This window comes from Musa acuminata, chromosome BXJ2-1 (genome assembly GCF_036884655.1).
Source record: "Musa acuminata AAA Group cultivar baxijiao chromosome BXJ2-1, Cavendish_Baxijiao_AAA, whole genome shotgun sequence".
Classification (NCBI taxonomy): domain Eukaryota; kingdom Viridiplantae; phylum Streptophyta; class Magnoliopsida; order Zingiberales; family Musaceae; genus Musa; species Musa acuminata.
The window spans coordinates 19,797,108-19,822,534 of NC_088338.1; the positions used below are offsets into that span (position 1 = coordinate 19,797,108).

The window sequence follows — 25,427 nt, forward strand, 5'->3', positions numbered from 1 at the left end:
GAACACCGCTCTCGTGGCTACAAAGATCTTTTGGTCCTTGAGATGATAGAAATAATACCCACAAGTTTCCTTGGGGTATCCCATGAACTTGCATCGCTCCATCCTCGATTTCAACTTATCGGGGTTATGTCTTTTAACATGGGGAGGGCAGCCCCAAATCTTAACAACCTTAAGATCGAGTTTCTTCCCTTTCCATATCTCATATGGTGTAGACACTACCAACTTAGTTGGAACTCTATTCAAAAGATAAGCTGCGGTCTCTAGGGCATATCCCTAGAATGAGATGGGTAGGTCAACGAAACTCATCATGGACCATACCATGTCTAATATCGTACAATTCCTCCTTTCAGATACAACATTGAGCTGAGGTGTATAAGGAGATATCCATTAGGATAGAATCTCATGAGGAAGTAGGTAAACTCTATACTTAAGTACTCACCTCCTTGATCTGATCGAAGAGTCTTGATGCTCTTTCAAGTCTAGTTCTCCACTTCATTCTTATACTCTCTGAATTTCTCAAAGGCCACGAACTTGTACTTCATTAAGTACATATGTCCATACCTTGAGAAATCACCAGTAAAGGTAACGAAGTAGGAGAAATTATTGAAAATAATTTCTCTAAAGGCAAGGTCGATACTACATTATTTATCAAAAAATTTAAAAATAATTTTTCTATTGTTCAAATTTATGTTGATGATATTATTTTTGGTTCCACGAACGAATCTCTTTCTAAATCATTTGCTAAAAGTATAAGTCTTGAATTTGAAATGAGTTTAATGGGAGAATTAACCTTCTTTTTAGGCTTACAAATCAAGCAACTAAGTAATGGCATCTTTCTTAGTCAAACAAAATATGCTTTAGATTTATTAAAAAAGTTTAATATGGATAGCTCAAAAGCTATCAATACTCTCATAAGTACCTCCAATAAGTTAGACATTGATGAAAGTGGAGAAAGCTTTGATCAAAAAGATTATAGGGGTATGATAGAAAGTCTACTATACCTCACCGCAACTAGACCGGATATCATATTTAGTATATGTCTTTGTACTAGGTTTCAATCTAATCTTAAGATATCTGATCTTAAAGCATTTAAGAGAATTCTTAGATATCTTAAAAGTACCACTAATCTAGGATTATGGTATCCAAAATCCAAAAACTTTGAACTAATTACATATGCTGATGCGGATTTTGCTGGATGTAGATTAGATAGAAAAAGTATATCCCGAACATGTCAGTTTTTAGGACATGCACTTGTCTCTTGGTTATCTAAGAAACAAAACTCGGTTGCACTATCTACAACCGAAGTTGAGTATATTGCAGCTAGTGTATGTTGTGCACAAGTTGTGTGTATGAAAAATACTTTAGAAGATTATAAGATTCATCTCAAAAATATCCCCATAAAATATGATAACACAAGTGCAATATGTTTAACAAAGAATCACATTCAACACTCTAGAACAAAACATATTGATATTAGGCATCACTTTATATGAGATCATGTCACTAATCATAATGTAATCTTAGAGTTTATTGGTATGAAACATCAATTAGCTGATATCTTTACAAAACCTTTAAGTGAAGAATAATATGATTTTATTAGAAGAGAATTAAGAATGTTAATTTGTCCGAATGCATGAGTTGGTATATTTCATTTTCGGACTATCTTCTTGAATAGAGCTTTCATGAGTTTATACCATATCAAGTTCACTTTATACCCTTGCTCCATCATTTAATGATTTTTGATACACTCAATCACTTCAAGGATTTCATTGACAAATGCATATCTCAAATTTTACTCTTATGAATTTTTAATGAGAAATGGATTTGATATGATGCTCCTCTCATTATGAAGGTTTATTCATGGAATTTCTTTTATCCTTCATATGATGATTCTTTTACATGAATTCTTTCTTAATGAAAGAAGAATCTTTATTTTTTATGAGATAAACACTTGCAAGAATGAGGATTTGATTTCACATGAATATCTTGATCCTTGTGAAAATTAAAGCATGATTTAATGAAACTCTTTTATCATTTTTAACTTCATTCAAATCATTTCACAAAGTTGGTTCTCAATGGATTTTCCTCCTTACTCTCATTCTTCATGTGAAGTTTTGATGAAAAATAAAAAGGGAAAAGTTGATGGAAGTCATATCTTTAAATATTTATAACTTTTAATGTGAGAACTTTTGAATGATACCATGTCATGAATGCTTGAAATATGATTGGTATACAAATTGAAATGTGTCATGAATTTTTACCACACTTGCATTATTGAATCGTTCTCCTTTTTGTTGATGACAAAGAGAGAGAAATAATACCAAAATATGGTAAATTGATGACAAATGTATGCAATGTATTTCATCATATATACTTGAAATGTTTGCTTGATAAATTTTCTTTATTATGATAAGATATCTAGAGCTTAACTTGTAATTTTACAAATTGATATCTTGTCATAGAATGATGAATTGCTATCTTTGTCATCTTTCATATTTGAAATATCATACTTGAAAATGGATGTCATGCCTTGACATCATTTTGAGAATGTTAGATCATGATAGGAATCATGATGTGTGTATTGATAAGTTTAAATGAACTTAACTTATCAATATGTCTCTTGAATTCAAGAATGTCTTTTCTCAAGTATGGCATATAGATAGGGGGAGTTAAGGTTAACTTCGTCATCAATTGATTGTCATCATCAAAAGGGGGAGATTGTTGAATCTCGGATTTTGATGATGAAGTCAATTGTAATTTCTTTGATCTAATCTATATGTTGAGAAAAGTATGCAGGATTAACTATGATGGCAGTAAGACATAAAGCAAGTGTTGTGCCGGAGTCAAGATCGAGATCTCATTGGGAGTTCGAGAGTTCGACGGAAGTCCAGACGATCGTCGGAAGTTCTACGGGAACCAACCGAAAAGTCTAGGAGCTTGCCATAGAAGCTCATCGGAACTCGCCAAAAAGATCGTCGCAAAGTCTAGGAGCTTGCCGGGAGTCCGCCGGAGCATTGTCAAGAGTTCGTTGGATATTCACCGGAAGTACGCCGGAAGCTCACCGGAAGAGCAATTGATGCACCATAACAAGAAGTGTAGTAAACATGTCTTAATTGTCGTAGTTAGAGCATAAATTAAGTTAGGATTGGGAGGTAATCCCACTAACTTAATTAGGGGCCAATTGGGCCCTTAACAGAGCTAAATTCGGTCGAATTGAGCACCCAATTCAGCCCCTGAATTCTTGGCTAGCGGTGACACCGCTTGGAAAGTAGTGCCCCAGGAAATCTGGGCGGTGGTACCGCCGGCAATTATTGCTGCCAGTGGTGGTACTACCCCTATCAGGCAGTGGTACCACTAGAGCTCGTCCTTCAAGCTTAGACTCAGTAGTAGTACCGCCTAGTGTTAGGTGTCAGGCGATGATACCACCCAGTAATGGCTGTGGTACTACTAGGACCCTAGAAATCTAGGATTAGACACTTTTTAGCTCCATTTTTGAAGCCATTGGGACCTATAGAAACCCCACCCCTTTCTTCATGAAAGAGCATGAAACCTGTTGGCATAATCTTGAGTTCTTGAGTCTTAAAGTATTGTAAAAGTTAGAGTTCTCCTCTTTCATCTCTTAGCCTTGTAACCATCCAAGAAAGAGGAGTGAGACTTGTAAGGGTTCATCTCCTAAACCCGGGAAAAGAAGAAAGCACTGTAAAGAGGTGTTCGGTCTTCACCTATTGAAGGGAGGCCTTTAGTGGACGTCGAAGACCTCGTCGGAGAAGGAATCAGAAAGTGGATGTAGGTCACGTTGACCGTACCACTATAAATTCTGGTTTGCTTTTCATTAGTATAATTTACTTTAACTGTAATTCATTTCATTGCAAACTATTTCTCCTCCTCATCTTGCTTACGCTCTCATATGTTTCACGTTGCTATCCTTCCGATTCGATTTTCATCAAACGTACAAAATATTTTATATGAGAATCGAAGAATTTTCTACTGTACTAATTCACCCCCCCTCTTAGTGCCGCTCTTGATCCTAACGTGATATGCCCATAGTGATGATTTATTTTTGGTATCAAGCATGAAGTAAGGATGAAATGTAAGGTTTTGAAATTGTGCATGTTTTAATTTGAAACTATAATGATGTACAAATATATTGAAATAATATTGATACTTTACCTTTATCATGATTTAAAAATTATTGTAAAGGGAAAAAGAATTATAAAATTATTTTTTTTCCTTCTTTTTGACAATGATAAAGGGGGAGAAAGAACTAGCTTGCATGTTCTAAAATGATATAAAATTTGCTAGCTTGCATGGTGCAAAATTTGTTAACTTACTTAATGTAAAACTTGCTATCTTACTAGCTTGCACAGCTAAAACTTGCTAGTATGCACTTCTCAAAAGAGAAGAAAGAACTTGCTATCTTAAACATCACCAAAAATTGCTATCTTGCCTATCTCAAGAAGCAAATATGTAATCTTTCATATCTTTAAAATTTATGATGAAAAAATTTGCTAGCTTGTATGTTGTAAAACATGCATATCTCAAAAACTAGCTAGATGCACTTCTCCTTTTTATTGATGACAAAGGGGGAGAAGTATGATGATGTTATGCATGATTTTATGATTATTTTGACTTGAATTCAAGAGTTCTATCAATATAGTATATTGATAAGGAGAGTTAAAGTTAACTCCGTCATCAATTGATTGTCATCATAAAAAAGGGAGAGATTGTTAAATCTCGGATTTTGATGATGAAACTAATTGATAGTATTTATGATTTGATTTAAGTTTTGAGTGACACTGAAAGCTTCAATTAGGGAGAGATAATTAAAGCCGGAAGAATCTATTAGGAATGAGTCAACACTAGGGGGGTGGGGGTGGGATGAATTAGTGCAATGGTAAAAACGTCGGTTCTAAAAATATTTCGTATGATAAAACCGATTTTGGAAAGATAGCTTGAAATATGTTCATAAGGATGTGCAGTTAGAGTAAAGAGGAAGTATGGTAGTTTGCAATAAATGTAAATAGCAAAGCAGAAATGCAAACCAGATTTTATAGTGGTTCGGTCGTCGTGACCTACATCCACTTCGTCGATTCCTCTTCCGTTGAGGCCACCGGCATCCACTATCGATCTTCCTTTAATAGGCGAAGATCAACCTCCTTCTTACACCTCTCTTCTCCTTTTCACAGGTTTAGGAGACAACCTTTATAAGCACTCACTCCTCCTAAACAGAATTCTAAATTTTAACTATAGGAAAGGATTTCTCAAGTGATTGCAACAGCGTTTTCTCACTTTAAAACTCTCTGTGCTTGTGTATCTTAACCAGGGATGAGAGGGGTGTTTATAGGCCTCAAGTTGATTCAAACTTAGAGCCTAAAAATATCCCATCCTGGGTTTCCTGGGTATGGGCAATACCACCGCTTGTGCTGGGCGGTACCACCGCTAGTGTCAGTCTAAGACTAACACTACACTAGGCAATACCACCGCCTGACAGGGGCGGTGACACCGCCTGGCACCCTGCCATTGGGCGGTACCACCACCCAGTCTGGGCGGTACCACCGCCCAGAATTCCTGGGGTGTTGTTCCCCAAGCGATGCCACCGCCAATCAGGCTTTTAGCATCTTGGTTGGGCATTGAATTTGGTCCAAACCAACCCAACTTCGGGCCCAATTGGACCCTAATAGAGTTGATGGGATTACCTCCCAATTTTAATTCTAATTATATGCTAACTATGATTCCTAAGACATATTCTAAGCAAAATAAGTTTGGTTTCTTTCGATGAGCTTCTGGCGAACTTCCGACGATCTCTTGGTAATGTTCCGGCGGACTCCCGGCAAGCTCCTGGACTTCACGATGATCTTCTTGGTGAGTTCCGATGAGCTTCGTTAGCAAGCTCTAGGACTTCTCGATCAATTCCGACAGAACTTCCTGTTGAATCTCGGATTTTGATGATGAAGTCAATTGTCATTTGTTATCTAATCTATATGTTGAGATAAGTGTGCAGGATTAACTACGATGAAAGTAAGATATGCAGCAGGAGTTGCGTCGGAGTCAAGACAATGATCACGTTCGGAGTTCGAGAGTTCGACGGAAGTTCGGACAGTCGTCGGAGGTTCTACGGGAACAAATCCGAGAAGTCCATGAGCTTGCCAAACAAGCTCGTCGGAACTCGCCAAGTGGATCGTCGCAAGTCTAGGAGTTTGCCGGAAGTCCGTAGGAGCATCACCGAGGGTTCATCGGATGATCGATAGAAGTTCGCCGGAAGCTCGCCGGAAGAAGCGATTGACGCACCGGAGCAAGTTGCAGTAAATGTCTTAGGAAATATCATAGTTAGCACAATGATTAAGTTGGAAATGAGAGGTGATCCCATTAACTTAATCTTGGGGCAATTGGGCCCTTGAAAAAACCAAATTGGGCCGAATGGATCAACCCATTCAGACCCTAATTTCTACCAGGCGGTTGAACCGCCCCAGCCAGGCGGTGGCACCGCTTGGGCTCAGTCTCTGAGCGATACTGGGTGGTGCAACCGCCCCTGACAGGAGGTGGCACCGCCTGAGCTCGGTCTTCGAGCTCTGGCAGGAGGTGCAACCGCCTTAGTCAGGCGGTGGCACCGCCTGAGCTCGGTCTTCGAGTTCTGGCAGGAGGTGTAACAGCCCTTGACAGGAGGTGGCACCGCCCAGAGGCTCAGTCTTTAAGCTCTGCCAGGCGGTGCAACCGCCTCAGTCAAGCGGTGCAACCGCCAGATCTCAGAATTCTGGGAATTGACAGTTTTGAGCTCAGAATTCAAACTGGGTTGGGGCCTATAAATACCCCACCCTTTCAGCACTGAAAGGGCACTCAAACACACCGAAATCCTGATCTTATTCTGTGATTTTTAGAGCTCAAAATTGTTGTAAAAGCCAAAAGTTCTTCTCCCTCTTTTCTTCCAAGTTCTGATCTTTAAAGAGAGGAGAGAAAATTCTGTAAGGGTTGTCTCCTAAGCCCGTCAAAAGGAGTGAAACTGTAAAAGGGTGGTTGGCCTTCGCCTATTGAAGGAAGGCCTCTAGTGGACGTCGGTGACCTCGTCGGTGGAGGAAGCCAAAAGTGGATGTAGGTCAAGATTGACCGAACCACTCTAAATCTCGGTTTGCATTTACTTTGAGCATATTATCTTTACTGCAAACCTCCTCAAAAGCTTACTGCTTTCTGCGCATATACGATTGGGTTTTAAGCTTTGCACTTTCCGGATCGGCGTTTAGACGTAAATCAGTTTTATCGTACGATCATCATATTTCAGTTTGCGTTTACGTTTTGATTTCTATCATAACTGCAAACTGCCTTTATATCCTTGCTTTAACTGCATATCGCTTAATTAAGTGATTTACGAATCAGCATTTAGACGTAAATCAGTTTTTTCGTACAAATATCATATTTCAGTTTGCGCCTACTATCTGATTTGAACCATAACTGCAAACTGCATTTATATCTTTGCTGCATCTCGCTTAATCAAAAGTTAAAGTGATTTACGAATCAGCTTTCTTACTGAAATCACTTTTATCGAACGAATGTAGTTCTTTTTAATCGTAGAAGGTTTTCTGCTGCACTAATTCACCCCCCCCCCCCCCCCCCCCCCCCCCTTCTTAGTGCTCTTGATCCTAATACTTCCGACGAACGTCCGGACTTCTAACGAACTCTCAAACTCCCAATGAAATCGCGTTCTTGACTCCAGGGCTTCATTTTGCTTTATGCCTTGCTATCGTAATTAATCCTACACACATAACAACACACTTCGATCTAGACAATTATTACTAAGCATGAATCATGTCGTCCGGCATGTCATTGGTCCATCGACGCTTCGTTCGATTTTTCGACGCATCATCCTCTCTTGCGGCCTATTGCCCAATCGACCTTTTGACCTCCGCAACTCCAATATCCTTGGCATAATATCCACTCTTATTGGCTCGATGCCCAAAACCATGGCCTGAAGCCTTCTATCGATACGTCGACCGATCCTTCGATGCAATGTCCAATCTTCTAACATATTTCTCCGGCCCAACATGATTCTTCCTACTTTAAATATCTCTCCCTAATCGAAGCATCCTGCGTCACTTAAAATATACATTAAATCATAAATATTATTAATTGGTTTCATCATCAAAATTTGAGGTTCAACAGTCTCTCCCTTTTTGATGATGATAATCAATTAATGACGAAGTTAACCTTAACTCTTGGAGTTTAAACAAACTCCCCCTATCAATATGTCATATTGATAGAACTCTTGGATTCAAAAATCCAAACAATATATTATCATTAACTTATGCATAACATTATCATACTTCTCCCCCTTTGTCATCAACAAAAAGGAGAAGTGCAACTAGGGTTTAAGATATAATGTCAAATCATTGCATAAAAAACATAATATCAAGTTTTATCATCATGCAATTTGTAAGCTTGAAAATTTAGCAAGTGTTACATCATGCAAGCTATCAAGTTTTAGATATGCAAGGTAGTAAGATAGCAAGTTTACAACATACAAGCTAGCAAAAATTTCAAAAGTAAATGCAAGACAGCTTTCTTATTGAAGTGTGTAAGTTAGCGATTCTTGCTTCCTATTGCATTGTGCAAGTTACAAGTTTTACTTCTTGAGATAGGTAAGATAGTGATGTTCAAGATAGCAAGCTCTTTCTTCACTTTTAAGAAGTACCATTTTTGCTTCGTTTACAAAGTGTAAGCTAGCAAAATTTTACATTATCTTACAACATGCAAGCTATATGTAAATACGTTGATGCTAGCATTATAGCAACATGTATATTTTACATGTAAATTTTAAAACTTTACATGCTTGTGGTACCTAGCATTATAGCAATATGTTTGTGGTATCGCTAGACTGGGTGGTGGTATCGCCTAATGTCAGGCTACAAGCGGTGGTACCGCCTGTACTTGGAAGATCCGGAAGTTTAAATTTTTTGCTCCATTTTTAAACTATTTAGGGCCTATAAATACCTCACTTGGGCAATAAGAATAAAGCAAGAATTCTAGAGGAAAAACTGAGTAAACTCTGTCAAAATTTTGAGTTCCCTTCTCCTAGTGCTTAGAGTTAGTCCTAAGGGAGGTGTGTGAGGGAATACTTATCAAAGAGTGACTTATAAATGTTATCTCCTAAACTTATGAAAAGGAAAAAGTATTGTAAGAGGGTAGTTGGTTTTCACCCATTGAAGAAAGACCGATAGTGGATGCCGATGGCCTCGACGGAGGAGGAATCGAGAGTGGATGTAAGTCACGATGATCGAACTACTATAAAATCTGGTTTGCATTTATTTTGAGCAATTTACTTTCATAGCAAACTTCCTCCTTACTTTGCTTTCACTATGCTTATGAACAAACACGCTTTCAAGTTACGCACATTTCCAAAATTAGTTTTTATCTGTGTATCTGGTTTTTAGATTTGAGACACCAAGGATGTCCTATATGAGTACTTTACTCTTTGATATCAGACTTATAGGCTTGAAAGTTCCAGATCTAATATAGTCGGTCATCAGGAGTGGTAGCCAACCTTACGCGAACTATTGAGTGTCGATAGAGGATCATCCACTCTCGGTGTCATAAGATAAATTTATCATGTATTCTTGCTCATACAAATTCCTAGCAAGGGTCATTCGAATTAAGAGAGAATGAGTTCTTTGAGAGAATTTGATTAGAGCGAGACTCGAGCAGAAACCGATTGTGATGATAGTGGTGTCACTGAGAGCCGTGGGTGACTATTGTAGATTAGGAGAGTAATGACGAGAGATGAGAGCTGCTCTGCATTTGCGTCAACGTCGACGTAGTTACCAAGTAGCTCCCATCTTTCCTACGTTACCATCATCCGTAAAACTAATAAGATTAGAATAAATGATCCAGATATTTCAATTTCATAACTATAAAAAAAATCAATAGCTAGTAAACTATAATTAACCCTATCATCATCAACGTGTTCTTTTGCGTCACTCGTGGATGCTTTATTTGACATGCATCTATGCACGAATGTATTCTTTTTTCTTTCATCCATTTGACCTAATTTATCTCTTTCTACCCTAATTTACATCTTCTTTTCTAACAACCAAGAACGGTAGTTAGCATACTATAGCGGGAAAATAACCGTGAAATAGTCGTCATCAGGAATCACTTTTACCCTATTTTCTGATTTCCAACGTAATCATTGAAAACATCCTGCCATCGTTTTGCTCAAAAAAACCTAACAGAGAGACATGGGAGAGTTCATATAATAGCAGAGAGAATTCCTCATCCAATGGAAACCAAAAGTATATTCCCAAGCAGCTCGCATCATTGAAAAGGAAGCTTAAACGTTTGCCTCCTCTGATTTCCTGTTTGATGTAACTATGAGATGGTTGTAAGCTACGAGGAAATGACACACCCAAAGAGATACATTGTTATTATACGAGGATTGAGGTTAATAAAACATTACAAGAATTTATGGCAAAAAGTGAATAAGATGGATCATTTAATTAGTTTATTGAATTTAAAAGTTCTAATTTTTATTGAACTCTGTTGGTATAGTTCCACTTGCCTTGGTACGTAGGCTGACACAACTTGTAAAAGCCAACTCATATCTCTCTCTCTCTCCTTCCGCACCATGCGACCCCTTTCCTCCGTCACGAGCACCTCCCTCCATGGAATACGGAGCATCCGATGCGCAGCAAATTTGTATTTGATTTGGATTCTTTTTCTCGCCTATACTAACGAGACTCTAATCGATTGAGAGGGAAAATGAAATCTTCGATGGTCTTATCGCGATGCGTCATTTCAATAAACCATCTCAGAAAATTCAAATTGTTACTAATTCGTCCAAAATTACTGATGATATAAGAAGAATCTTCAGTAGGCTTACTGTACGATATCACATGGATCAAATGTTTCAAAAAGATTTAGAAACCCCATGGATCTCACATAGGTGTGATCTTATTTATCTTCATGAGCAGTGACTAAACTCTTGAGTCTAGCATTGTTAGACTATAAGGGCTACGTCTCGTCTCGAAATATATTTATATTTTTAATATACAATTAAAAAAAGATTTGAGTGAATATAAAATTATGAAATACTCTGAATGTTTGATAAATAATAGATAAAAAATATATTTTAGATTTATATTGACATAAGTATTACTTGATAAAATTATATTTCAAAAGTTCATTGAATATTTTATGATAAATTTATCCTTCTAATATTTTAAATATTTATTTAAAAATATATTTTTTCATTTAAATTAATATGTCAAAAATAAATAAGTATAGTTAATCTTATAAAAAAAATGTATGGCCCAAATATATAATAAATAAATAATGCAAAAAGATAAATAAATATAAATATTTTTAAGAATAAATAAATAAAAATATCATCCTATAGAAAACATGTATCATATTAGTTTTTCACTAAATCATTTTGACAATATTATACTCTTAAACAAGATCATATGGTACTTTCAAAAATTAAAAAATTGTATTAACATTCTATAAATGTTGAAATGCTTAGCAACATTTGAGCGTTTATAATGCAACATCCAGGTTAGATATAATTTTAAAAAAAATTATCAAATATCAATTCACATTTAAAATATGCATTGAGCTGCCAATGCACATTTTAAATATATTCTCAAATACACCCTAAGTCCCTAGCATTATCATATACTTATCGTCTTCTCAATTTTAATTTCCATTCCAATGTTAATGAACACATCATTATTCTCTCTTTTTTTTCCTCAATTAATTTATCTCATCAGTCAAACGGGGGAGGAAAAGTTGAGTTAAAAGATGGGTGGGTAGAAATTGAAGACACCGATAGTCTCAGAGGACAGCCCTGGAGTCGGTAGGAATAGATTCGACGTAGCATAGAGAATAGTAACTGTTCTCTAACAGAAGGACTCGCATTGCAGATGAAGTAGGTAGTAGATAGCATGAGAACATTGTATCATATTAAAACCTATGATTCATTTATTATTTACATTTCCAACCATTCAAAAAAGAATAACATATTTAGAGACCATGATTAAAGGAAAAAAGCAGTGCAACAGATCTTCATGGAATTAGAACTTACGGATTCAACATCATCTAATCACATGGAAAATGTTATAGGAATGTACAATACTACCCAAACATCAAGGCACAGTTTCCTAAACATATCAAGAGCCAGATATAACTTAATAGAACTAATGTTAAGGCTTCACAATCAAGATGCTATATTTCTGATGCACTTCCCGAGGTGTCATGCTTTCTGCAAGTTGCAACAGAGGCATCAATTGAGGCACAGCATGAGCAATATATGACAACAATAGAGATGCTCTTACGATATTGCAAAACCACTTACTTGCATTGGGAGATACAGTTTGAACTCCTGGGGGAGCTCTTCCTCTGAGTAAAGACGATCCGAGAAGTAAATTCTTCTGAGTCGGCAGTTTGCATGGACCTGCACTCTAAGAGTCTCGACATAATTTGTGCCATATGCCCTTCTCGTTAGATCAGCAAGATTTAGTTGAATGTTGTTCCAACCATCTTCCAATGTAAGAGGCATGGTGCAAATAAATGGCTTTACCCGTGTTACAGACTGCATCACCAAAACATTCACAAGTTGGAAAATTTTGTCTTAATTATCTTTCCCATAGATAAATTACACAAGAATCATGTCCTACAACATCCAGTTGATGATCAAATTTTAAAGTTGAAAATTCAGTCAACATACGAGCAACAAAAAGGATAAGGGCGAGAATTGGTAGAATGGTATGGTTAGTCCTTTACGATTTGGATGACCAATGCATGAAGACAGCCTCTTTACTAACAAGGGTATGTGTTGGTGAGAGATTTATTCACCCATGAGAGAAGAATGCTAAAGACTTAAAGCTCAATCTACAAGTCCTATGGAACTTTTTAATAGATTTCGTACTTGAATGTATCTCCATGTATCAAGGAGATATACGAACAAAAAGGCAAGAAAACAAAATTAAGGATTTTGTGCTACAGGATCAGTCCCCTTCTTCATGCATTAATAATAGTCAGCAAATCCTACCTCCAGTTGACTAACTGAAAGTATACCGTTGTCAACACCATCTCATGCACAAAAAGAAACTAGGACTTGTTTAGAACAAGGTACTAACTTGAAAGAATTTGGGAATCCAAAGAGATGAATTTAAAATCATGTTGATAGCACAACCATGAAAAACCCTAAGGACGCCAGAGTAATCTCAGCAACTATATTAGTGGGAAACGCATAAAATTTTCTATACCAATCTGACCAAACTGATCAGTCAGGCCCCTTTTAATGTTTTTTGCATCACTGTGGCTGGTCAAAAATCACTTAACAGCATTTACATCCTTTTCAGGCTCAGTCCAGGCATTGTGATGCAGAGAATGAAAGAGGGGAGGAAAATAAAAGCCATCGTTGGCTCTCACCTCCCATTCATCTTCTGTCCCATCTTTGACTTCAAGCAAAGAAATATTCATTAAGGTAGGACAAAGTTAGGAAAAACAGAGATCTAATACCAAAATGGGCAAGAACAGATGTAAGCTTTTTTATGGAATTCTAAGCTTGCTAATCACTTGAGAACTAGAAAACATGCTCATACAAAATTAATTTCAGGCTCATACTTGTCAAATCAACGAAACATGTCGGTGTAAGTTTTACAAAATGGGCAAGCACTCTCACCTCCCTGAAGTCGTTAATTGTTTTCCATTTACCATTATCCTTCTAGACATAAACAAACCGTCTGGATCTTCATGGACTATGATTGTCATTGGGTGATTATGATATTGTTCTGCAGTCCACACTCCAACTCTCTATTATGGTTATATATTGGGAATGTAAGACCTCCTAACCTAACCAACATCATCAATATATGCATTATTATCTATCCCACTGTCATCTCCATGAATCTCACAAAGAGAAAAGTCTAAGTAAGAAGTCTTGTAATTCAAATCAACACAAATCTAGAGCTAATCAGTATCGATCTAGTTTAGATATATGTGGATCTAGCCTACATCTATGTCGATTTCAATCAGATTTGTGACCTTGGTCAGATCCAAACAATGCATTTGGATCCAGATCTGAACAGATCTCAACTTAATCTGAACAAATCTTGGCCAAAGCCAAGCAGATCTGACCTACAATGAGATAGATCTACATTAATATACAAAACTTCAACAGTCTTTTATGAGAGGGAAATGCATATATTTAGAATAAAAGCGATAAAGTAACCAATGAAATCACAGTGATTTAAAAAGCGCTAGGCGCCAAGGTCCAAAAACGCCCAAGCCAGGCGCTCGCCCGAACAAAGCGAGACGCTAAAATATAAAATTATATAATATAATTAATAAATATAATTATTTAAAATTTTAAATAAAAATATGTTATTAAATTAAGAAAATCTAAGATACAAAATCACAATATCACTTTAACAAAAAGTTTTAAATAAATAAAAATTAACAGTATTAAAATCAAAATAATATATTATTAATCTATTAACAATATTAAAAATTAATCATTTCAAATAAACTTAATAATATTAACAATATACAGTATACGTATACTGTTAAAAGGAAGTGTAAAGGGGTGCTGAGCCTGCTGACTGAGAAAAGAGGAAGCGACAACGGTGAGCGGCGACAACGGCAGCGGTAGCGGCGACAGGAGCGAGAGCAGGAGCGGCGACAACGGCAGCGTTTGCGAGCAGCGACAGCAGCAGCATTTGCGAGCAGCGACAGCGGCGAGCAGCGGGATCGGGATCGGGATCAGCAACGACGAGGGTTAGGGTTCGGTTGTCACTTATATCAGTTTTAGTTGGTTCGATTGAACCAACTAACCATCATAGACCGAACCAGGACCGAACCAGACCTCAAATCCTGGTTCGGTCGCCTTGGTTAACCCGGGCGCTCGCCCGAAGCGCCCAGCGCTTGGGCTCGGGTGAGCGCCCAGGGCAGCGCCTGTTTGAAGCGTGCCGCCTAGGAGATTAGCGAGGCACTCGGGCGAGGCGAGCGCCCGAGCGCCTTTTAAAATCGCTGTGAAATCATGATCTTAAGATGGAAAATTTTAAAATCAAAGCTGTTCTAATCAACAAAAAAATGACACAAATTGAATCTGAGCTTTGAATATATCTAATTCAGAGAAAAATGTGGAAGCTTTCTTGAGTTTGAACCTCGATTTGCTAAAGTTCACGAAAGATGGAGGTTTCTAAGTGAGATTTAAATAATTAAAAGATTGAGAGAGTTTAAAGAGATATTGAGTGAGAGGACAGTGACTGAGGGAAACTCAAGTGGAAAAGGTTGAGGGGTAGGGAGGACTGGGTGACCATATGGTAAGCTTACCATCCTAGCATAGACGATTGTTGCATGGATGCTTTTCCATTGTTTTTGTAAGCCTAGACAGTTTGCATGGCTGTGCAATGATTGCTCACCATTTTCACATGTTGCAACCTAATTTTTCAAGTCTACGGTACGATGCGAAACATCGGCCATCTCAACACCCTAGAACCACCCTAGTAGCACAGGGCTGGATTGACCTCTAGGATAGTGTTGGGCTCTGATTTGGAAACACAAGCTTGTATGCAAAGTGTGCATAGGCTTGTCGAACACCCAAGCATCCAATTAAGTGATCGTTGATATGTGGCTATCTTTTTTTTTATTCGAAATCTATATTTCTTCTTTCCTTCCAAGTGTTTGCTGACTTACTTGAATGTTATGAATTTGAGCGAGATACTGAGACTTGCTTGTTAAAGCCAAAAAATTATAAAGAATTGTTATGGTTGAAACGTTCCTCAATATCCTCGAAGCGAGCATAAGGAACTCTATCGAGGCCAACGACGACTCTTTAGGGTAGAGAACTCATAAGAGGAAGCGGATTCTTGGATCGACCTAATAGAGTCTCGAGTCAACTAATTGACGAAAGATACGAAGGAGTCTGTGCAACACCAACTAGACATCGTGACGGATCTCATGGAAAGAAAGACGATACCTAGATGGCTCTACACGCGAGAGGGGGCAACACCCATTTTGCTTCGACACAATAGCTAAAAGCACTTGAGCCGCACTACTATTGGGGTGCAAGAAACATAAAGGTGCTCGAGAACTTTTTGTGATAAAAAGCAATACTTCAGAGCAACAAGGCTCGATTCTGAGGAGACCAGAGTGACAATTACGACGATGTACCTGAATGGTGATGTGAAACTTTGATTGTGCACCCGAAAGGAAGAAATCCAACAAGGATGGTGTTGGGTGGACACATGGGAAGATTTGAAGCACGAGTTGCAAACTTAGTTCCTGCCTAAGAATACCGAATTTGTGGCACATCGAAAGTTGAGACAACTCTATCAAACCACCTCCATCAGAGACTATGTAAAGAAGTTTTCAACACTTATACTGGACATATGGGATATGTACCTTCATCAGAGACTATGTAAAGAAATTTTCAACACTAATACTGGACATATATGATATGTAGAAATACAAATTGTTAAGCTTGCAATTCAAGAATTTGTCACAAGGGTCTCATATTTATAGTCAAAAATATGAAATGAAAAATGTACTACCTTATATTAAGCAAACATAAGCTTACAAAAGTCTATTGCTATTGTAAAATGTGAACTTCATTATATAAGGATATTGTTTCTCTTGATTAATTAAAAAGTTCTGACATAACTTTGGTTAATGGATTTAATTATTTTGCTTCTAGGCAATCATATTCTATAAATTACAGTATTAAAGTGAAAAAATGAGATTGAATGCATATATTTGTTATGCGTGGACCTAGTCAGGTCAAGTCAAATATACAAAATATAAGGAATAGATGTGTGGCACATTAGGAGGACATGCCAAAATGTGTAATGATCATGCCACTATACCTAAACTATTAAAACAAGCACCCTTATGTTTAGGAAAATGAAACACTTTTGTCTCTAAAGAAGAATGAAAATATAAATAGAATATAGTAAACCGTGACTAAGTGGAAGTTAATCAAACAATGAAGAGACAAATGAAATGTTTCACCTATAACGTAAACCAAAGACAAAAAGGTTGATTGCACCATAATGTGACAATCAGATAACTCCAAATACAAGATATAATATCAACTAACTAATAATTTCAGACAAAGAATAAAAAACAGAGAATAAATAGCAAAATTGCACACCTGAAAATTTGAAGCTCTAAAACGGCGGCGAACATTCTTATCATCCAAAATCTGAATCTCAAAGGTAAAATACTTCTTCAGATTTTTTACAATCATAACCAAAAACGGAAGCTTGATACCAAGTGTTGCAGATGGATCAGCAGGACAAGTAATGTAAGTTGACTGCACATTTGAGCCAACTATTTCAAGCACATTTGACTGGATATCGTCATCTTGTAGCCGTCTAACCTGTCCATTGACAACTGCAATGCAAGAGAATCTTATATTTAAAAATTGTTACAGGTGTGTGTTCATGTTAGAGGGCAAAACCACCAGACACCATACTCTTTTAAGAGATTTATACATAGGTTATATTTTTTTACTTTAAAAGTCAAATACAGTTTAAAGAGATGTAAAGAGTAGCATGTGTACTTGAGAAGACATAAATAGGGAATGTGCAAATTTTAAATCACCCAAAAACGTTAAGAGAAAATATGGATGGTCATTTGGCTCTCCAATGGCAATAGTACATACTGTTACATGGATTTAAGTTTTGGACATGTGAAACTCAAATATGAGTTACATAGAAAACAAGGATATATATAATCATGAGCAGACTGAACTTCTCTATGGAGAATAAATTGAACTGCATAATATGGTAAAACTATAAGAAGTATTTCCTTCTGACCCATCAAGTCATAGGATTCAAGGGAAATATTTCCCTTAGTGCAACAAAAACCATTTATGACAGTGGGCAGACCTACTGGCAGCTGCATCACCCGCATCAAAGACATGATTAGGAGACAGCGTTGGTAGAAGACAGGAGCTAGAAGCCAACAACCTTGACAAGGTATTTACAAGCCATTTTGAACTGGATTTTCAATATCTCACTTTTTTTTTCCTACTTTTGATTCTTAGTGCGAAACGTCAGCATGGCTCACCAGTATCAAATGCACCCTAACATTCACATATTCGTGGCTTTTTAAAGGCATCCATTCGTTCCCAAATGGAACACTGGTAAACTGCTTTCATTGTACCAATATTGAATAATACCCAATATAAGTAATCCTTTACATAATTCCAAGACTACCTAAGAAAGTTTTCAATTTTCCACATTCTCACAACATTAGAAAAAGTTCTTATTATTTTTAAAGACCACTAACATATTAAAACATTTCATCTGCAAAAGTGAAGAACCTGATTATCAATTTGTATCAATTGTATCAATGTCAACAGCATTATGGCTCAGAGTGTCAGCATGTAGAGTTCCAGAAATGACCAGCATGGTCCATATGTCACTGGAAGTTCCAGAACATAAATCCAGAGTTAAAAAATGATACAAACTTCCATCCAAGGGTGAAACTGTGTCAAACAATATCTGTATGAGTTCACTCTCAATCTGAAAGAGATCAGGTATGCTTATATCAAGCTGCATCAAAAAATATGCACGAGAACTCATATCCATGTGTATCTATCATATATTAGCATTTGTTGGCCTGCTGGTCAGTCCAATCCCTTTTCACGACCATTTCCAACCATCAGAAGTGAATTTTGATTATTCTAGCTCTAAGAAAAGTGGAACTGCAGTTTTACCAGTGATGCTAATATTTCTATATGCATTACCTACCCCTTCATTACAATTGAGAAATGAGTATTACCTTCTTTGTCCCATATTTGCAAAGGTTTGCTCCTGTAAAAGAAAAAAAAAGTTAAAATGTTTACGCAAGAAAATTTGCATATTTAAGTATTTAACCAATATTAAGGATAAAATAATCAAGCATGGACTTACCCAAGACTGTAGAGAATAGATAAGAACCCAGATTGGAATGTGTTCTTGAACATATTGTAAAACCAGTTGAGAACAACTACAACTACAAAATGATTATTGATTAAAACCACAGAGAATAACATCATTGAAATTTATGTACGAACTTTAATAGTCATCCATAAAAAGAATTATTGACAAAAAAGTAGATAGATCATCTGTCTTCCATATGTTAAAAGTTCTCATAATTTTCACAGAATAATCTTCAGTTTCACAGTACAAAGACAAATTCATCAGTCTCATGATTGGTAATGTTTCCTTCACATATATAAGTTACATCAGTTGACCATTACCCCAAAAATCTAACCAGACTGAAAATGAACTGAACTAAATCATAGATAATCAAATTAACAACATTCATAAAACTGAAATGAAGAAAGATGTGATTAACTTTTCATCAGACTCTACTAGTTTACTATTGTGCCAGAATAAAGGTTTCTGAAAATCCAAATATGATGTTATGTATTTTCTCATTCTTTTTATTGAGCATTTGATACCTACATGTTCAAAAGAAGAATCCTACTATCTAACTAATATACGTCACTAGATTGGTCTTCGAGGTGTAATTAGGCCAGCAAATAGATAGGACCTGGAGTGAATCAGGGTCAATCTGGATCCCATAAGAAATCTAAAAATGCACTAGACTAGCTGATATCTGATCCACATCCAATCCAATTCCTATCGGCAGTTGTGATAGGGGAGTCGAATCCTGGCAATTAATTAAGTAGTTCGTTTACCATGGATCATAATGAACACCAAGGTCAAACTAGTTGGAGAATTATGTCAAAGAACAAACTCAAACATTAGATTTGGCATCGAAACGAGAGCAGTTCTTTTTTTACTCAAATTCAAAAAGGAAAGAAGCCATGACTTAAGAAAGCAATAGACTTAAACATGAGAAGTTGTCTTAATACCAACGAAGCTGAAAAAAAATCAGATACTGAGGTTCCTACTGAAATAGTTACTAAATACTCGTACATGATTGACAAACTGGCTTCCCCTTCCTTTATCTCACCATTCACGTTTTTAATTACGAACAGGACAATGATATTGAAATTATATATAAAAAACTTGGTTTTATACCCAAAAATTATACACTGCATAAAACAAACCCAAAAGAAAAAACACGGAAATGATACACAAGGAAGAACCTCGATGATTGAAAGCAACGATCCAAAATCCGATGAAATGGTGATGGCAAACCGCCAACAGCCGGCGATGGTGGGAGGTACGGAACGTCCAGAACAACCGGCGATACTGGTCCTTCGTCGCGTGCCTTTTGATGGTGTTGGCGGCGCGCCGGACCGAGGTGACGTCTGGATGGAGAGACAGCAAGTTTCGCCGACCCAAGACAGCGAGACAGGGCGGGCGGGCTGGCAGCTAACGAACAGTAGGTTTCCACCTCGACGAGACCGGTGGTACAGGTGGTCACACAAGGCGAGGATGATTGGGGAAATTTTTTGACCTAGGTTTAGGATCTCTGTTTTGCACCGTTGGAGAATTAAGAAGATCGAGAGGTACGCGTCGACAGTGTGGCGACTCGATTCGGATTCAAACCCAACCGATGAAATAAAACCGATTCGTTTTACTTTTTGAGACGGGTTAGGATTGGGAAACTTAAAGCCGAGCTCCACCTGGATTGGGTTATGGTTGACCCAATTTAACTTGAACCCGAATCTAGCAGACTGGATATCAATTAAATTGTGCTTATGGACAGTTTCAACCGACAATTTATAGAAGTACAATTTGCCAGAGTCGTGACATATTTTGAGTGATTCTTTTCTTATTTTTTTTTCGAACACCTGATCTCAGGATAAAACACATTGACCCTTTAAGCACCGAGCTAGTGCATTTGTTGAATCCAAGAAGAAGACGAAATTTAGTACCTAATTATGGTATTAGTGTCACATTCCACAATTTCAATTTTCCTGTAAAGTGACCCATTCTCTTAAATGTGTATCATATGGTCAATATATTAAAGTTAGCCACCTTTCATGTAATAACCAAAGAGACCATACACAAACTTTTATATTCATTGCACAAGTTGCAGTTTTCGCCTTTAACATATCAAATTCTAGATATTATTTCTGTTAAAGCTGTAATTAACAAACAAGAGGGCCATAATACAATAGGAAGCAAGCAACACTGTAAACCAAGGGATAGGTCTTCGGAGCGGTATTAAGCTTTAGAGTTTTCGATCACTAGTATTCACCAAGAGCAATGACGGCAAAGTTGAGATAATGGAGCTGACTGTCGATTGATAATAGTCTTTTCAGAAGCAGCACTCTTCCAGTACACAGCAGCAGCAAAGGGCAGCCAGGCTACATCAGGAAGAAAGAACACTATTAGAAATCCAAGCCCGAAAAGTAATAACATTCCAAGGACAAGTAGTTCTGTCCATATTAATGAACAAAAAAGCATCATCTTCACTGTTAAATAAAACCTCATAGATGTAACTAACTGTTCATTGATCACGTTGCTTAAAGATCTAACTAATGAACCTTACCGTCAATGGGTTGATTCATAAAATCTCATTCTACATCACTGCAACTTCAAGTACACGAGTCAATTCATAAAACTTCATTCTACATCAGTCTCACAGTTGAGCACATGAGGAGTATTGATGTCACAACTTCTAACCCTATATAATACTTTTTATCAAATAATTGTTCAGGTTTTGTCGTAACTATATTAGCTGTCGAAAGACGAGAATTGTTTATATAGTCTTGTTCACGGTCTTGTCTTTTAAGTTATAACCAATAGTCCAACTCCTTGTGATTTTTGAGATGAGATTCCACTAACAATTACACACAAAACTAAGCATTATGAAATGTAAGTACTGAAAGAAAATGTCAATTCATCATCATATCTTTATAGTCAACAACAAAAATAAGAAGCCATGTGTCAATGATTTTGGGTCAACTGAAAAGTCGATAATTATGCCATACGATTTAGATCAAGGAGAAAACCCATGGTTTTGTGGTACCAATGTGTTCAGAAAACTTAAGTGCAATTAGATGAGTGATAACCTGGCATATGCTTTTAGAAGACTCATTAATTGGTGGTATAGGTAAGCAGATCACAAGAATACCTTAGTTCAGAAATTAGCCATCCACTTGAATGATGTTAGAAATACTGTGACGAAATGGGGATTGAAAAACATGTCTAGTACGATACATTCTTTATTATGGTTGATCACTCAATATCTTAAGGCTTCACTGGTAATAGTAGAGGTGCAGGAAAATGTTAGATGTCATTATCGAGGCATGTATAGGTGTTACAAATAATTGGGTCCAAGAATCTGAGCAATCAAATTATGAGGAAGACATCTTCTTGAAAATTTTGAATATTGTTATTGAGGAAGACATTTTAAAATATCCTTCATAGCAGGTATACTTGATTGCAGTGACACCATTGTAGAAATATTTCAAGGTGGTGAATTACAATGATGACAGAGAGGAGCATCAAAATACTTGTACCAGAATTCCAAAATGCAGTTTATGTAGCACTGTATAGCTTAAAAGTCCTCAATAAGGTTCTATTGCATCAACTTGTGAATTACAATATGCACCAACTCATACTCGAATCATGAAAATAGAGTGGCATATGTGTTTTGTTTATCTTTTTTTATTATTATTTTATAAATATAACACATGGTGGAAGTTAATACAAAATTAATCACTTCTAATTTTACTCAAATATTATTAGATAAACAGATTCATGATTGACCATAAATTCTGCCCCATTACTTAACCTGGCTGTCACAGATATTTCCCCATTCATAATTTAAACTAGACTATATGTTTCTTTCATTGCATTCAAATAATCTATTTGCCCATTTATAATCTAAATTAGATTATGAACTTCTTTATTTTTTATTAATAATCTATTATTTGTATACTTTGATATAACTGCATGTGCAACCATATAATGCAAAGGTGCTATTTACCACCCCTGCATATTGTTGGTTGCAGCAAATAGGTGCCTTCATGTTGGTGTACATGATGATGCTGATTTTCAGGAAGATTTCATTTCCCACTCGTTTTAATATTAGGTTGGGTATAGATGTGCACAATGATAAAGATGACTAATAACAATGTGTCCATTGTTGACAAAAAATCATTACTGAAGACTTCTGCAGTACATCATGAGAGATTGTAATTAACGATAGAAAATCTATAGTTGAGGATTATCTAGTCATTTGCATTAAAGTTTGGACCTAAAAGATTGTTTTTGAGAAACTATTTGAACACTTACAGACAACTGATGCATTCAAAGCTGTTTACCAACAATATTTTACCAAAAGCATAACCAAGTGTTGGAAGCAACATTAGGAAATGATGTTGATAGGATACATTACAGCATCTGGAATGTGAATATCAAATCTCAATATGATATTTTAATCTATTTGGAGCTAAAACAATGGAACTTCTCAAGAACAAAGTCTAAGGATATATGGATGGAGGATGAGATAAAAGATCTAATTCAAATATAGGCAACAAAATCAGAACAAATTACCCCAAAAGGACAAAAACGATAGAATTAAGAATTAAGTGGCCATAACAAAATAATTGGTTGTGACTCGAGTCCAGGATCTACAAATCAGATAATTCAAGATTGAGACCAACTTTGACAGCATGTTAAGAAGGAAACAAGAGTTTAGCATTATTATACAAAGGACTTGACATGGAATCTAAGGATTTTTAACTTCTGATGAAGATTAACAAAAAAGAAAAAATAAAAAGAAGGATAAAGATTAATCTCACACTCAGATTGTCCCAGATGACACCAACACCTCACACAAAAGAAGAGTTTTCATATTTAATGTTAATCTAAAATGTCTTATACAATTATTCACTTCATTAACTTTAAGGCATTATTTCTGAGAAAATTTGTAGAGATCAACCAGAATAGATGCTAAAAAATAGGAGCCATCATAACTAATTCAAAAATAATAGGAAGGACATAAACTTAATAGTCTCCGTGGGCAGATAAAAGATGAAGGGCTGAGGTCTACTCAATAGCATGCAGTGCTATTTTGATTTAAGTCATAAGAAGCAGATGATCCAATGTTTTTTGAATTTCCCTGCATAGTTTCTCAACAATTTTCATAAGAAGCAGATGATCCAATGTTTTCTGTATTCCCCTGCATAGTTTCTTAACAATTTTTATTTTCATGAAGGCATACACAGTAACCAGTACAGAGTGGACAGTGTCCTTTAACAAGATCTTTCCCTGATTTAAACAAAACAACCACTTTTTTTTTTCCAGAAGCATTGATACTACACTCTTATTGCATAAACATTTCAGTGTTAAACTTGTGATACCAATTCCGTTTCATAATTCATGAGATCTGCATAATTATAGGAACCAAATATCCATCTTTTCCTCCTAAATATGCCAGGATCAAAGAAAGTATCACTCACTCTCAATCGGTTGTCTGATCTATCTACCTCCAAGATATTTTCTCGCTATCTAATCAAAACAAAGTCCTTCAAATTAGTACTCATCAATTCTAAATCTTTAATTATCCAAAACTTAGAACAAATTGGTTTTTCTCCATTTTGAAAATTATCACAACTCCAGCAATTATCGAAGTCAATCCGGAGCCACAAACATTTGATATGTTAAAGAAGAAGCCCAATCAATCTAAGACCTTAGGTACGGGAAATTGGACATCAAAGAAAGGGAAAAAGGGCACGAGATGCACAAGAGCGACGCATACCATCCTTTTAAGAAAGAGAGGCCGGCATCATCATGGCTGTGGTAGTAGGGATGGGATGGTGGAGGCGGAGGAGGCGGAGGGGGAGCGTAGTCCTCATAGAAGTACCCCTGGTACCCAGGAGGGCGCGGTGGAGGATAGCCGCCGGGTGGAGGGTAACCGCCGGGTGGAGAGGAAGGCGGAGGGTACGGTGGAGGAGCTCCGTACGGTGGAGGGTAAGGCGGCGAGTACCCTGAAACCAAATCAAGCGAAATTAACCACCGTCATCGTGTCATCTCTTGCACACAAGAATCGAGAGATGAAGGCGAGAAAACCGACCTGGCGGTGGGTAGGCTTCTTGAGGAGGAACTTGCTGGTAGCTCATTCCGATGGCTTTGCGGAGTTGGGAGCAAGTCGGATGGGGTTGGTACAAGCAGCGGGGGAGGATGGCGACGGTGGGTTGATCTAAAAGTATCCAATGGGCCGCTCCGTCGCATTCGGTGCATCACATGATGTTGGTTGGCTGGCATGATGCGATTGGTAGCAGAATTGGATACTTTCTCATTTGTTTAGGGTCCATAATTGAATAAAAAACCGGCGATTTTTTTTTTCTTGCAGTGCTTTTTTTTTTTCCTACAAAGCATCCTTTCTTTCAATATAACAAAAAGAACCTTATTTTATTTTTAATATGTTTCTCTTTTGTCAATCTCATTCAATTGAACCATTTTAACCACCTAACACTAAATTCGGTCCAAAAGAAATAATAACTAATGCTATTTATA

The 25,427-nt window shown here is 36.8% G+C and overlaps 2 protein-coding genes across 2 annotated transcripts; both read right to left on the reverse strand.

Annotated features, from left to right (window-relative positions):
* Positions 1-12,019: 12,019 nt before the first annotated feature.
* Positions 12,020-20,436, reverse strand: LOC135599067 (uncharacterized). The gene is made up of 6 exons (XM_065093761.1): positions 20,096-20,436; positions 18,909-18,990; positions 18,778-18,809; positions 17,141-17,382; positions 12,338-12,574; positions 12,020-12,244 (listed from the first exon to the last, which is right to left on the reverse strand). Exons 2-6 carry the CDS (start codon positions 18,959-18,961, stop codon positions 12,236-12,238), a joined length of 573 nt encoding a protein of 190 aa, XP_064949833.1. The 5' UTR covers positions 18,962-18,990; positions 20,096-20,436; the 3' UTR covers positions 12,020-12,235.
* Positions 20,437-20,959: 523 nt separating this feature from the next.
* LOC103972800 (protein CYSTEINE-RICH TRANSMEMBRANE MODULE 11) lies at positions 20,960-25,144 on the reverse strand. The gene is made up of 3 exons (XM_009387162.2): positions 24,985-25,144; positions 24,670-24,898; positions 20,960-21,265 (listed from the first exon to the last, which is right to left on the reverse strand). Exons 1-3 carry the CDS (start codon positions 25,028-25,030, stop codon positions 21,217-21,219), a joined length of 324 nt encoding a protein of 107 aa, XP_009385437.1. The 5' UTR covers positions 25,031-25,144; the 3' UTR covers positions 20,960-21,216.
* Positions 25,145-25,427: the final 283 nt, after the last annotated feature.

Coding starts and splice junctions, on each gene's coding strand:
- LOC135599067 (XM_065093761.1), bottom strand. CDS start 18,961: ATGTTCAAGAACACATTCCAATCTGGGTTCTTATCTATTCTCTACAGT. Junction 18,810..18,908: donor TCTATTCTCTACAGTCTTGG/GTAAGTCCATGC, acceptor TTTCTTTTACAG/GAGCAAACCTTTGCAAATAT. Junction 12,575..17,140: donor TTAGAGCTTCAAATTTTCAG/GTGTGCAATTTT, acceptor TTGGTGATGCAG/TCTGTAACACGGGTAAAGCC.
- LOC103972800 (XM_009387162.2), bottom strand. CDS start 25,030: ATGAGCTACCAGCAAGTTCCTCCTCAAGAAGCCTACCCACCGCCAG. Junction 24,899..24,984: donor AGAAGCCTACCCACCGCCAG/GTCGGTTTTCTC, acceptor ATTTGGTTTCAG/GGTACTCGCCGCCTTACCCT. Junction 21,266..24,669: donor CTCTCTTTCTTAAAAGGATG/GTATGCGTCGCT, acceptor TTCCTGATGTAG/CCTGGCTGCCCTTTGCTGCT.